We start from the raw sequence: 15,159 nt of genomic DNA, 5'->3' as shown, positions 1-15,159 counted from the left end.
ATGTTACATAGTGTAATAATAATTTTTACACTTTATTTTTTTCGATCAGAAATGAGGAATATCATTAAAACCATAAGTTTAAAAATCATGGTGGAAATGGATAGATTATTTAAAGAAAATCACTTTGGTGTTTTCGATTAAAAGAAAATAAAAATGCCAATTAATACAAACCTTGTTCGGTGTTTGAACATTACTGCACTTCAGTTGTGCTGTCAGTCTGTAGTTACTCTTGCTGGAAGTGTTTAAACTGTTGCAAACTAAAGGCGTAGAGACTGAATACACGCACTGGTGACCAAGTCGGTGCTGCTCAAAGTCTTCTCCAGTAGTCTTGTCATTGTACTGAGTTGATGGTGTCTGGTTAAGCATGCAATGCGAGGAGGAGGCACAGGCCGAGAGTGATGGTACCCCACTTTTAATGACTTTACTCTCGGAAGATAATATGTTAGACGATTCAACTGGGATAGAGCCACTATTATGAGCTTCCACATTTTTAATACCATGTTTTCGAATTAATGAGCTAGATGTTGAGTTTACAGACCCATTTTTTGTTATTTTTGTTCGCTTTTGTGATAATGGTATAGGAAATTGAGACTCGTAAGAGCTATTAGATATTCCGGAGTCGCTCCGATAAATGGTAATGCGCTCAGGCTCTATTAACTTCAAATCAGCAGCAATCCCTTCATCCTTTTTTTGCTGGTGGCGGTGATGCCGGTGGTGATGTTTCCTTATTACATCTTTGCCTAAATGACTGTCGAGCTGAACAGTAGCTCGGTGTTGATTAGAATTGAATATTAAATCATTGCTATCGATTTTTATTGATTCTGTACTTTGATCGGCTGTGCCTTTAGCGACCATATTCTCGTAAGCAGGCGGATCATAGATGCACACGGGCTGAACACTCGGGTCAATATCGCTTTGGCTATTACAAGCGATGAAATTATGCGTCTTGCACGTTGATAAAGAGCAAACGTCAAGTGCGGAGGGTGTATGTGATGGAATAGAACCTAATGAGTTTTCATTATATGACCGATTTTTAAGTTTGCTACCGCCTGGAAACTTTAGCGAATAAAACTTGTTCTCCACATCTAAAACGCTTTTGCTGTATTTTTCACGTGGCATACTTCCGGATAAATCTTCTCCGTCTTCACCGTATTTCTTAAAGTTAGTGACATCCAGAAAGGGGTTAGTGCTTAGCAGTGCTGAGCGCGGAATAGATGGTGATCGGCACATCGAGGGGTAACTGGGCAGACAATCACGCTCTATGGCATTGGTTAGCTGATCGTCGGAAAAGGAATTCGTGTTAAACATCTGAGTTGTTCCAGCTTGCAATTTTATTTGGATTTGATGCTTTTGCTGATTTTGTTGGGTGTACTCAGAATAACTTTTTGGGAAGCAATTGGTTAGGTTAAGTTGATTGGAGTCGAGTTCAGTTAGCTTTTGATTATTTTGATCAGTGGACGATGGGCAGGGGATGGTGTTGTTCTGTGATCTGTGACCATGATCACAAAAATGTTGTTCCTGGATTAATTGTAGATCTTGAGTATTCTGACGATCTTGCTGATGGTTGACCGATGGTAGATTGATATTTGCATTAAGTCCCTTGAGTCTTTGAGCTGTACGCATCGCACTTGTGTTGTTATTAAAATTTGTAGGGGTAGTAGAGGACTGGGATCCATTTTAAAAGCAACATGAGTTAGTTGGGCAGAGCACACGGAAAAATAAAGGAACAGATAAAATGATATTAGCTTGATTGTTAGTTTTTGTTTTGCTTTAAAGCATTATATCGTATGTTAACATCTTGTTGTCAGTTTTAAAATGTTTGCTAGCGAACAACAATAAAGACTTAAATATTGCAATGACAATTTAAATGAAAGGGAAATAAGATATACCTTTAAAACTATTCGATGTTGATTTAGCTAACTATGTACACAGAAAAAATTGTGAAACAGGTACAAAAATATGGTCAAAACGTTTTAACAATCCAAAGTAAAACTAAATTTATATGAAGCATTTTACTTTTTAAAAAGTTTCACCACTTTTTTTGCACCGAAAACTTTTGCTCTGCGTAAATAATTATTTACAAATATTTTTCATATTATTACTTATCCAATAATAAAGAAACTATAATTAATTTTTAATATATTACTTAAATATATAAGAAATATTTATTTAAACAAAATTTTAATACAATTCATTGGCGGCAGCACTTATAATTTTTTATTTATTTAAACATGAAATTGTATTCCAAGTAACTAAAGTAAATAATCGAATGTGAAACAAAAGTTAAATATGATTGAAAATACAATCATTTTCAAAAAAAAAACGCTTTTAATCAAAGCAACCAAAAGTTCAGGGAAAAAACATTTTTTTTTAATTTGTAATAAAATAATTGCAAAACATAAAACAAATAAAAAAATACAAAACAAAATAAAACTCTATAGTCGAATGGTTCGACTATCAATTACCCGTTACTCTTTAAAATAGATATGCCTTCAGATACTATACAGGTAAGGCCTTTTAACAATCGAGTAAGGGATATAAATGTGGATTCAAGTAAGTCTAGTGAGTAAAAAATTGTAATGCAGTATTAGAAAGAAGATAAATATGTTATTTATACCTTGTTAGGTGCCGTTTGCAGACCATGAAATGGAAGATTCTCATACTCGCCAGGTTCCGTCAATGGTTCCCCCAGTGAAGACGACTTGTCGTGTACTATGAGGTAATACGGTACGAATTGGTTGTTTTTTTAATATTTTTCCCAGGAATTTGTATATTTGATTTTGGAAGAAAACGAGAAAAAAAGTAAAAGAAATAATTAGAATAAAGTATATTAATAAAAATATTAAAAATATGTCGAATGTAATTTAAAAACAAGAGAGAACGGTATAGTCGGGTTGTTGTCCCGACTATCTAATACCTGTCCCTCGGCTAAAGGGAGTGCGAGGGAGATGGATATATACAATTTTTTTTGATTGCGTATAACTTTTTATTGAATGGTCCGATTTGAAAAATGTCTGCTACATTTCGATAGGTTTAAGTATACACAACAAAATTGCATTTATACTTCTCGGAAATCTTTAAAGGTGTGGGCGCCAGACACATTTTAAAATTGTTAGTGGGCGACTGTGGGCGTTAGAGGGGGCGTGGCGCTCGTTTGAAATAAACTTGCGCTGCGTAGGAAGCCCAAGAATATGTGTGGAAAATCTCAACCTTCTAGCTTCTAGCATTCGGACGGACAGACGGACAGACCGACATGGCTATATCGACTCGGCTAGTGACCCTGATCGAGAATGTATATACTTTATAGGGTCGGAAACGCTTCCTTCTCCCTGTTACATACTTTTGCACGAGTACAATATACCCTTTTACTCTACGAGTAACGGGTATAAAAACTTTGTTATCCTTTATATTGTTAATAAAATTTCAAAATAAAAATGTATTTTATGTTTGTAAAGTAAAACAAGCAGTGCATTTATGTTTAAAACTTCAGGCATATGCGAACAACATAAAGTAAGTAAATAATATAAGATTAAATGATTAACAAATTTATTGAATGTAAAATGGAAAACATTTTAATTAAAATACTTACTATTGGGTAATTGTAAAACTTTTTTTATTGATTTTTTTAGTTTAAACAAGCTTATTCTTGTTATGCTACTATGGAACGCATTAGTGTTGAAACTATACATTTGAATTTAATTACACTGGTTGACAAAAAAATAGGCCAAGAATAGAAGCTACCAAACCTGAAAGAATTTTAGCTGTAGATTACTACCTTATACTTGGAATCTTTCCATCACGTCGCAGTTTTGAAAAATCCGTTGTCAAAGTTCCAATTTTTTGATTTTTAGGCACTTTATGCGGCTTAGTAGCAAGAGCCAAAATTTAACGGAAATGGTACTTTGAACCTTTAACTTTAAGAGTGTCCAATCACAAAGTTGGAAGACCTCTACTTCTTAAGCTTCAATGGATTTCATTGAAGTACCTTTTGTCACTTTTTTTCATCTACAGGTTTTTATTTTGCTCATATTTTCCTCACAAAATGTCAAAAACGAGGAGAAGAAAGCAGTATAAAGCTGATTTTTGTCGGAAAACATTTTCATCAGCCCTACTTGGTTACTCCTTATTTTTTTGTGACAAATATCACCGCCCTATGTTGAAATTATTTTATTTGAGCCAAATTACGGATTGTGAGGGATATTTTACGAATCTTGCTTCTGGCTAAGAGGACGTCATCAAACCCGCGTCCTGAGACAAACATTTAATCTGGTTACGGTACAAGAGAAACAGCATTAATAAGAATGGAGTGGAAAGCGAGTTTTCCACAAGTGTACTAAATGTACTATAAATGTCCGACATGAACCACCGTAGCTGGCAAAAAATAATTGAGATGCTAACCCTCAAAATTAAAGCGGATAAAATAATTCAAAAATAGCAGAATGAACCGAAGATTACAGTGAAAAATAAAAAGTGAATCTAAGTTAAGTACATTCAGTCACAAAAGCTTTCGTTGCGAGGTGTTTCGCAAACAAATTGATTTTTTTTAACATTAACGTAACATATTAATTATTTTATTAATTTTATCAGTTTCAACACATATTCGAAATATAAAAACAAAAAAAAAAACAAGAAAAGAAGCTACCTTCGGCCAGCCGAAGCTTATATACCCTTGCAGATAAAGTAATGCTCATTCGGTGCAGTTCCAGGACCTCCAGATTCAGCGTTTCTATTTAAATTTTGTTTTTAAGTAGTCAAGAATCAAAACGCCTACTTCCTACAAAGTAACAATGAATTTTCTTATATTTGTTTGAATATTCCTATGGGAGCCCTAAGATATAGTGGTCCGATCCGGCTCGCTCCGAAATATGTACTACCTGCAGTAGAAAGAAGACTTTCGGGAAAGTTTCATCGCGATAGCTTTAAAACTGAGAGACTAGTTCGCATAGAAACGGACAGAAGGGACAGACGGACATGGCTAGATAGACTCGGCTATTGGTGCTGATCAAGAATATATGGGCACTTCCAAAATGTCGCTCTGGACATTTGCACACCTTTAAAGTTGAAAAAAAATTGTAAAACAATGGATTTTAATTTAATTTATGGGCTTTTCTTTTCACTTGATCTTGATTTTGTACCACTTTTAGTTTTTAAGATATCGGTAAAAAACTGCCGTATTCGCTCGGGACAAAAATAGAAGTGGATTTCGGGGAAGTTCATACAACACCAGAAAATAGCGAATTCTGATGGAATATTTTAATGCGATTTTTTTTAGAATGTTGTTCAAACATGTCGCTGTGAAATGCTTTTGGTTTTACTCAAAAATTCTTTGCCGTTTTTTTTTTTACAGCTTCAACCACATTCGCTCGGGACATGTCGCTCGGGACATTTTTTCCGACTGTTTTGTAAAGCGGATTTCTTTACCTCTATCTCTCAATTGCTGGATGTTTTGCTTTTAACTTAATAGTTTAGCATGTAAATGAAGCATTCACTACAGAAAAATGTCACATATTAGCATTCCTATAGGATAAATTAACAACAGAAGACAGTTCCAAAAAATAACAAAAAAATAGCCAAAAACTGATTTTTGCGTATATTGGTCAGGTTTGTCATAAAAATAATCAAACTATACTCCAAATTTGTAGTTAAGCTCAGTATCCAACTAACTAGAAACTAATATCGGGGCAAAATCATGTGGAAATGTGTTTTATTCAAGTTTCAAGGTTTTTGGCTTGGTGGACTTTTTTTTGGAAGAGCCCATATATACTTTATGTGGTCGGAAACGCCTCCTTCACTGCGTTGCAAACATCTGAATGAAAAATATAATACCCCCTACAAGGGTATAATGAACAAAAAGTAGCTTTATTACTGAGTGATCCTTTGTGAAACGTATCGAAATTTTCTTAATGGCCTCAAAACGATATCTCATTTTCATCACGATATTACACCATTTAAATAGGATTTTTAAAATAGTAAAAAAAAATCTATTTGAAAACAAGAGAGAACGCTATAGTCGGGTGCCCCGACTATCAGATACCCGTTACTCAGCTAAAGGATAAAAACTTTGATCCGCCGTAACTTCTTAACGAATGGTCCGATTTAAAAAATTTCTTATACATTTCGATAGGTATTGATAAACACCTTAAAACTGCATTTTTACTTTTCCGAAATATTGAAATTTGTAAAATCGTATATAAGCGATTGTGGGCGTTAGAGGGGGCGAGGCACCCTTTAGACGGACAGACGGACAGACGGACAGACGGACATGGCTAGATCGACTCGGCTAGTGATCCTGATCAAGAATATATATAACTTATAGGGTCGGAAACGCTTCCTTCTACCTGTTACATACTTTTGCACGAATCTAGTATACCCTTTTACTCTACGAGTAACGGGTATAAAAACGAAGATATGGCGATGCTTTATTTTTGCTTATTTTATTTATAACTGTAAATTACGTGGGGTAAAAAATAAATAAATATACTCAAAAATGATTATTTTTGCCAAGCTTTCAGATAAAAATAACACCCATAATGGTTCCAGTGCAAAGTATGGTCCAAACTTAAAATAAATAATTTCAATCGCTGTTTTCTTTAACTCGGCATTTTCAATCTTTATAAAAAAAATAGTATAATGTTCTATACATAGTCCTTGTTGGCCACTGAAAGTTTCGACATTGGACCTCCCTTACTTTCTGCATAATGGAATAAAACAATAAAAAACAAAGCAGTCTTTCCTTGTTAAACATTTTTAATAATGTTGTAACGAACTGTTTTTAACCGTTCTGATCGCTACGAAAACTTTGCAACTAGCTGAGACATATATTCGTCCCACATAATTTATATTGTGTGACCGCCCGAGACTCACGAAAATGCAAGATATCCGATTGGAACATATCGGCTGCGCTCCTGGTGGATGACGCACCTCAGTACCTTTTCCTTTTAAATTGTAGCCGCCTTTCACCTTTTCTCATAAATCCATTACTATACATTTTAATTATTTATTGAACATCCTATTTTTTTAGAATGCACTAAAATATATTTTTTAAATTAAGTAGCAAGAAGTTATGGTCCCACGTCGAAATTGGTAGGGATTTCTTTGTTGTACCAAACTAAGGTCAGTCGAGCCCCACCCCGCATTACTCCGATCAGGTTAATTTTTTTTTCAAAATTTCGTGCTAATTTGGTGCTAATTTCGGGCCTAATTCGCGAATTTCGTGCTCGAGTGAAAAACATGTTTTTAAATACCCAAAATGCGGGGTGTAGAACGGCAAACGGCCTACACCCCGCATCAAGTTCTGATCATACAAGATGAAAATGAAGTACCACATAATTTCGTGCTAATTTTGTGCTGGCTAAATCCAAAAGCCCGACTTTCATGCTCAACGAGAACATTTTTTTTTTAAATTTTCAAAATGCATTTTGTTCTGATCATACTAGATGAACATGAAGTACCACATAATTGTACCCGTTTATGTTATTAGTCTAAAATTAAATTCTTTGAATTGTGCATAATTCTATTATTAAAGATTCATTTTTATTACACAAACAAAACTTCTGCGCTCTTCAGTAAATTATCTGTAAGGATCACAAATGCTTGCATTAAATTCGTTTTTCGGTCTTTTCATTTCTTATTGGTTCTATAGTTCATCCTTCCTGTTGACTCTTCAGCAATAAAATTAAATAAAGTTGAATTAAATAAAAAAAAAAAAACTAATAACACAGGCCGACAAAATATGACATGGGTCGATGTCCAGGCCTGCCACCATTTTATTTCCTTCACAGGCTTTTCTCAGCATAAGTTGCCACTACGCCTATAGTCCATCAGCTCTGGTATTTGCGGTATCTTTAATTTAAGAAAATCACAAATTTTCTTTGGCTTTTGGGATATATCTTCAAGAGTGGTCAACCAATTTTGGTAATCTTTTCGGAATTAAATAGTTACATGTCTCTTTTATACGGACGTTTTGGAAAATTCAATCTAAGTCAACCACAAAAGGAGGTGGGCGCATTCAAAATTTTAAAGTCACAGCTAAGTTTAAAAATCTTCATTTGTGAACAGCGTATAAGAATTAAATAAAAATATTTTCTTCTACAATGCATTTTTGACCCAAAGATTCCTTATGTCCTTAATTTTTAAGCCACTCATCAGGTTTTTGTGAATTGTTTTGGGATTTTTAAAATTGTTTTTCTTACTTCCTTCACAGTGACGATTCACAAACAGTGCCCAAACCTGTCACTATTTTAAGTAACGCATAACTATTTTTGAGCAAAAGTAACCCTTGCTTTAAAAATATTTATACATGGGCGTAAGTTAAAAGCTGGAGGTATATTGTATTCGTGCAAAAATGTAACAGCTAGAAGGAAGCGTTTCCGACCCCATAAAGTATATATATTCTTGATCAGGATCAATAGCCGAGTCGATCTAGCCATGTCCGTCTGTCTGTCCGTCTGTCTGTCTGTCTGTCTCTCTGTCTGTCTGTCTGTCTGTCTGTCTGTCTGTCCGTATGAACGCTGAGATCTCGGAAACTATAAAAGCTAGAAGATTGGCATTTTGCATGCAGATCCTACCAGTGCTGCCATCACTCAGCTTGAAAAACAGGACAGATAAGCCAAAAAAAACTGGGAAAAAAAGGACAAAAAATTTTAAAAAAGGACAAAAAAAGGGACAAAAGTAAATGCGCCTCCATTTTTCTGTTTTACCAATGGGTTATATAATTACTTAATTTAAATGGATTTTATATTAAATTCAATTATGTAATGACCTACTGCGCCCGACTCACATCCTTCTTTGTTTGATCATTTTACCATGGTTAATTTTTGTGCGTATACGTAATAATCTAAAATTATTAAAATAATAAAAGCATTTCAAGTAACTATATTGGTAATACAAAAAAATGCCATATCTGCGTCAAACCCGAATAAGGGCCGGTTTCTCGAGTGCCGGCTAACATTTCTCGAACAGATAAAGTCCCTGCTAAGGCATTTTGGCTTTCTCGAGCATAAATGTGAGAGATAACTTTGACAGGGACTCGGAGTCCCTGTTAAGCGTTTTCGACTCGATAGAATGACAGCTGATTTCCCAAAGCCAACTAAGAAGAAGAAACGAAATCACAGCTGACTTTTCCTTAAAATTATACCCAAACAGCTGATAAAATAATCGAAGCATGCCATTTTTTGCGCTTCACAGCACAATTCTGTGCGTAAACAGCACTCTGTAATTGTTTCTCGTTCAGATAAATTAAAGCAGTCGAGAAAGCGGATTTGCTTTTACGAACAGTTTATCTGGTATTTAAGTTTTTCGAACAGATAGCTATCAGGGACTTTGACAGGGACTCGAGAAACCGGCCTTAAGAGTCGTTAAAATCTGAAATTTTTTTCTGACAAAAAAGCAGAGAGTAAAAATTGAGAAATTTTTAAAGTGATTTTCTCTTTTTTTGCTACAGAAAAAATCGTACTATATAGAAAATCCATCGACTGCTTTACGTCTCTTTGATAATTTGTAAAAATAATTATTTTTTAAGTGCCGAACTGTAAGATTGATGGTTAAAAAGGCGTTTTAGCATATAAAAACAGGTTTACACACTTTCGACTGGCAAAAATAACACTCAAGACCTTTTTTTTGAAAAAAGGACAGATTTCCGGATAGGGGATGTTTGAAATTTTTTCCGGATAAACCCGTTAAAAAAAGGACAGATCTGTCCGGAAAGAGGACAAAATGGCAGCACTGGATCCTACGCAGCGCAAGTTGGTTTCAAAAAGGTGCCACGCCCCCTCTAACGCCCACAAGCGCCCCCCCCTAACGCCCACAGTTTTGAAGCCAAGTTAAAAATTGCCACGCCCACTCTAACGCCCACAAACCCAATAAACGCTTAAACCTGGCCAGCGCCAACATTTCCGCCTTTCATGACTAGCAATACAATATACACTAGCGCCATCTAGGAAATGGCATTGCAAAAAAATCTGCCTTTTTTCTGTGGTCCCTATAATTTACATTATGTTAATGCAAATTTTAAATTATTTGAAATGGGGCGCGCATTTTGTCTCTTTTTGCTCGTATACGTTTTTCACAAGTGAATGAACCTGCGCTAGAGAGAGACGGAAGATGTGCTAGGCAGAATTTAAAGTTCTAGAAAGCCTCTTCTAGAAAGAGATCCCTGGGTAAAAATCGAGCGGCGAAAAACATATAAGAAGGCATATTTCTATTAAGTTGTTTAGCTGAGTAACGGGTATCTAAAAGTCGAGTCACTCGACTATAGCGTTTTCTCTTGTTTTTTAAAGATTGTAATACTAAGGACATTTTTTCGTCCCAATTTTAAATAAAAGTAGTCTTCAAACTTTAAAAACGTTTGGGAATTCTGAGTTAAAAGCATACTTTGTATTTGCGGGCGAGAAAACGGCTCTAAATGTCACAGTCGTCAACCAAAAAATATATGGTTTGGAAGACTGTAGTCAAATTATTACGTAGATACCAAGACACCAACGTAAGATGTGTGCAGAGTTTGTACGTCGCCCTGCGCGGTAGGTCTGTTGTGCAGCAGTAGGATGTTAGACTCTAAGCCGAGAGGTTGTGGGTTCAATTCTCGCAGTGACCAAAAGTAAGTTTTTTTTTCTCCTCATATTTATTTCCCGAATTCGTTTACAAACATGATTTTTCAGTTCTAACCGCTGTGCTGTTTAGGTCGGGCCTTCCTTAATGCAGCTCCCATATAATCTACACACCAATACAATAACATGAAACGGTGTCCTCCGCCGGTGTAGTTTAATTAAAGCAGTCCCAGTTCCCAGAATATACACGATTGAAATACATGCTTCAGTTAAGCATGCTCAAACACGATTTTTATTTAATTTCTTTAATTTGTAGAGCATTTGCCTTTAAACACAGAAAATTCGTCCTTACTTTTAGAAAAATACACCTTAAATTTAGGACAAATCACCCTAAAAACAGGAAAATATTTCTCAATTCAAGAAAAATCACCCTAAATTAAACCAAATTTCCATAGGGATTTTTTAGAAAAATTTTTCTAAATACACGGGCGAACCGCCCGCGGATAGGATTTATGGGCGATTTTCTTAATCCACGGGCGAAAAGTCAGTTTTTTAATGCGATTTAGGGTAAAAATTTCTATAAGTGTACCCATTCCGCATTGTGGTAATAGTCTAGAAGAGCGGCCTGGCCCCAAAAACCGCGAAAAAATTACCCCCGATGGACCGCGATTTCATAGGAATTTACGTGCAGAAGATTATCGGGGGACATGCATGGTTCTCTTGTAATTGTATTTCAAAGTTTCGTGTTTTGCTATAAAAACAAAGTAGCATTTTCTAGGATTTTTAGGTGTTTTCTGACATTTTGCTATAAAAAACATATGGACTTTCTGTTTATTGTCAAAAAAATAAGCGTTCGAAAAAATTCGACAAAAATGTGAAATTGTTTTTATAGCAGGCCTGACCCCACAACAGCGAATGAAATATCCTCGGTGGGCAGTGATTCCTTAAGCACTGGATTAACCATGGATGACCAAGACATACATAACCTTTAGGTGAATCTGAAGAAATCGCGCTTCAAGGAGGATTATCAATTGTAACCTTTTACACGGTCTTAGCGGTTATAAAACCTATATTTCTTATATTTTTAAAGAAAATCGTAGAAAAGACTAGACCTATAACGCATTACACAGGCCGACAAAATGTGACTTGGGTCGGTGTCCAGGCCTGCCATCATTTTATTTCGGTAAATTATGTTTTTCTAAGCATAAGTTGCCACTACGCCCATAGTCCATCAGCTCTGGTATTTGCGGTATCTTTAATTTAAGTGTCCTACAAATTAGGGACATAAGGCGTCTTTGGATCAAAAATGCATTGTTGAAGAAAATATTTTTATTTAATTTTTAAACGCTGTTCACAAATAAAGATTTTTAAACTTTGCTGTGACTTTAAAATTTTGAATGCGCCCACCTCCTCGTGTGGTTGAGTTACATTAAATTTTCCAAAACGACCGTATAAAAGAGACATGTAACTATCTAATTCCGAAAATATTACCAAAATTGGTTGACCACTCTTGAAGATATATCCCAAAAGACTTAAAAATTTGTGATTTTCTGAAATAAAAGATACCGCAAATACCAGAGCTGACAGACTATAGGCGTAGTGGACACCGACCCGTGTCACATTTTGTCGGCCTGTGTTATTGGTGTAGCCTTTTGTATTCCTTGGGCCGCGATTTCTACAACTTTACTTTAATAATAATTTTTTTAGACACGCATATGTTGGTAATTCGTAGTCATTCGAGTTCTTAAGGAATCACTGTCCACCAAGGATAGTTAATTCTTAAGATTAATTTTAAAAATGTATATATTGGTCATCCATGGTCGCTCAAACTCTTAAGGAATCACGATCCATCGAGGATATTTAAATCACGGTTGTAGGGTCTGGCTTGCAATAAAAACAATTTAACATTTTTGCCGAGTTTTTTTGAGCGCCTATTTTTTTTGACAGCAAACGGAAAACCCATATGTTTTTTATAGCAAATGTGACATACAAAACACCTCAAAATCCTAGAAAATGCTACTTTGTTTCTATAGCAAAACAAGCAACTTTGAAATACAATTACAAGAGAACCATGCATTTCCCCCGATAATCTTCTGCACGTTAATTCCTAAGAAATTGCGGTCCATCGAGGGTAATTTTTTCGCGATTTTTGGGACACAGGCCCCTCTTTTAGACTATTGCCCGCATTGTAAGCGACTGAGGAGTTGCTATCACCTATTCACCGACTTTGTGAAGAAACCGGAAATGAACATGTATGTGAAAAGACTCGTCAGTACCATTCTTGGCCCTTTCGAAGTTACGGAGGTCCTTCACATCCTTTACCTTATCAATACCTATCGAAATGTAGAAGAAATCGGACCATTCGTTAAAAAGATATGCGCAATCAAAGTTTTATATCGCCATCTTCCTCGCACTCCCTTTAGGTGAGTAAGGGGTATCTGATAGTCGGGGCATCCCACTATAGCGTCTCTCTTGTTCAAATGTAATTTCGTGACATTTTATCTGATATTTATTCTATTGACAACAAAGTTCTTATACGTATTTCTACTGTGCGAGACCTACACACAAACAAATTTTGTTAGTAAAATTAACCAATAAAGATAGTTTAGTAAGTATTAAAAGAGTACTCTAACAATAAAAACAGTCGTCCATGTATTTGTTTTTTGCTTTGTGTTCTATAAATAGTAAAACTATTAAAATAGTTACGCTTAGGGGATGTGTGTATTGTGTTTTTGTATCATGAAACTATTTTAATTGTTTTTTTACTCTTATGAAACAGTTACCCTTAACATCTTTTATATAAAAGTATGCAACAGAAGTCCTACACACAAAAAAATTTGCTTGGTAAAATTGACCAACAAAGATAGTTAGTTTGTTTTTGCTTTGGGTTTGTGTCTTTGCTAATTGTGTGTATTTTGTTGTTGTGGAATAACTATTTACTTAGTAGAATTGACAATTTTGCTGGTTGGGGCCTGTTTGACTTTTGATTTTACCAAGTTTTTTTTTGTGTGTACAAATGTTCTGCGATGCCTTATTATCAACTGATTCGGAGTCATTAAGACTTTATTTTAACTATTTAATAGTAGGCAAAGCAAAAAGAAACACACGGACGACTATTTTTATTGTTAAAGTACTATTTTTATAGTTAGTGAACTATTTTCATTGGTCAATTTTACCAAGAAAATTTTTTTGTGTGCAGCCTTTTGTGATCCTTAAGCCAAAGTTTATGGTCGAATAAAACACCTACACACAAAAAAATCGATTGGTAAATTAACCAATATAATAGTAAACTGTCCCCAACCACAGAATTTTCCATTTTACCAATCGAATAGTTACTCGTACGTAATACGTAAGCGCAGTAGTTACTATAAAAATAGTTACGCAACTGCAAAAAAGGCTAAAATGGGCTCAATCCATGAATTGTAGTTAAGTTACTACTTTTAAAGAAAATATATAAGAATAGTAATTTAAAAACAAGAGAGAACGCTATAGTCGGGTTGGTGTCCCGACTATCTAATACCCGTCACTCAGCTAATGGGAGTGCGAGGGAGATGGTTTTTTTTGTGTGTGCGATTTACAATTCCCAACTGAGTCTAGCCCTCCTTGCACCAAGACTAAGTCAGATTCTGAGTCATTAAGCCTTTACTTTAAAACTTATTTTTTGTCTTAAGTCTTTAGTATACTTTTACACTAGTTGAAAGTCAAGTGCAACGCGCACCCTTAAAAGGTGTAATATGAAGTCACTTTTAAAAAAGATAATTGACAATTACCTTTTTAATACTTATTATTATACCCGTTACTCGTAGAGTAAAAGGGTATATTGTATTCGTGCAAAAGTATGTAACAGGGAGAAGGAAGCGTTTCCGACCCTATAAACTATATATATTCTTGATCAGGATCACTAGCCGAGTCGATCTAGCCATGTCCGTCTGTCTGTCTGTATGAACGCTGAGATCTCGAAAACTACAAAAGCTAGAAGGTTGAGATTTCCCACACATATTCTTGAGCTTCCTACGCAAGTTTATTTCAGCCGAGCGCCACGCCTCTAACGCCCACAATCGCTCACTAACGATTTTAAAATGTTTCTGGCGCCCACACCAAAAGTTATGAATGCAATTTTGTTGTGTATATTTATACCTATCGAAATGTAGAACATTTTTCAAATCGGACCATTCATTAAAAATGAAGATAAATGAAGATAGTTCGGTAACTATAAAAAATAGTCGGACAAGCGGACATGTCTAGATCGACTCGGCTAGTGACCCTAATCAAGAATATATATACTTTATGGGGTCAGAAACGCTTCCTTCTAGCTGTTACATACTTTTGCAAGAATACAATATACCCTTTTACCATCTGAACCATCTTTATTTGTCAATTTTACCAACAAAGATAGTTACGTAACTATTAAAATAGTTACGTGTATTTTGTTTTTGCTGTGGGTTTGTGTCTTTGCTAATTGTGTGTATTTTTTTTTTTTGTGTGTAGGTGTTCCATCCAAGTGCATTTCACTCGACCGTTACGCCAACTCTTACGCCTTCAAAAGAAAAAATCTGTTTAGCGCCCACATGCTTATAGATTTTTTAAAATGTTAATTCGACATTGTTCGGCTCAT

At 35.2% G+C, this 15,159-nt stretch overlaps 1 protein-coding gene across 20 annotated transcripts in view; it reads right to left on the bottom strand.

Annotated features, from left to right (window-relative positions):
* The window catches only part of nrm (neuromusculin), a 156,423-nt gene that overhangs the window by 16,834 nt on the left and 124,430 nt on the right, over window positions 1-15,159 (bottom strand). For 12 of the 20 annotated variants that reach the window (XM_070215204.1, XM_070215208.1, XM_070215209.1 and 9 more), the window contains 2 exons: window positions 2,618-2,712; window positions 172-1,665 (listed from right to left, as the gene is read on the bottom strand). In XM_070215204.1, the coding sequence (XP_070071305.1) occupies window positions 172-1,665; window positions 2,618-2,712 (1,589 nt within the window). Of the gene's footprint in view, window positions 1-171; window positions 1,666-2,502; window positions 2,560-2,617; window positions 2,713-15,159 lie in introns of those variants that run through there. The other 8 variants (XR_011418598.1, XM_070215218.1, XM_070215217.1 and 5 more) reach the window with 2 other exon arrangements.

Source organism: Drosophila takahashii, chromosome 3L, assembly GCF_030179915.1.
Source record: "Drosophila takahashii strain IR98-3 E-12201 chromosome 3L, DtakHiC1v2, whole genome shotgun sequence".
Lineage (NCBI taxonomy): Eukaryota > Metazoa > Arthropoda > Insecta > Diptera > Drosophilidae > Drosophila > Drosophila takahashii.
This window is presented reverse-complemented; position numbering and strand designations above follow the sequence as displayed.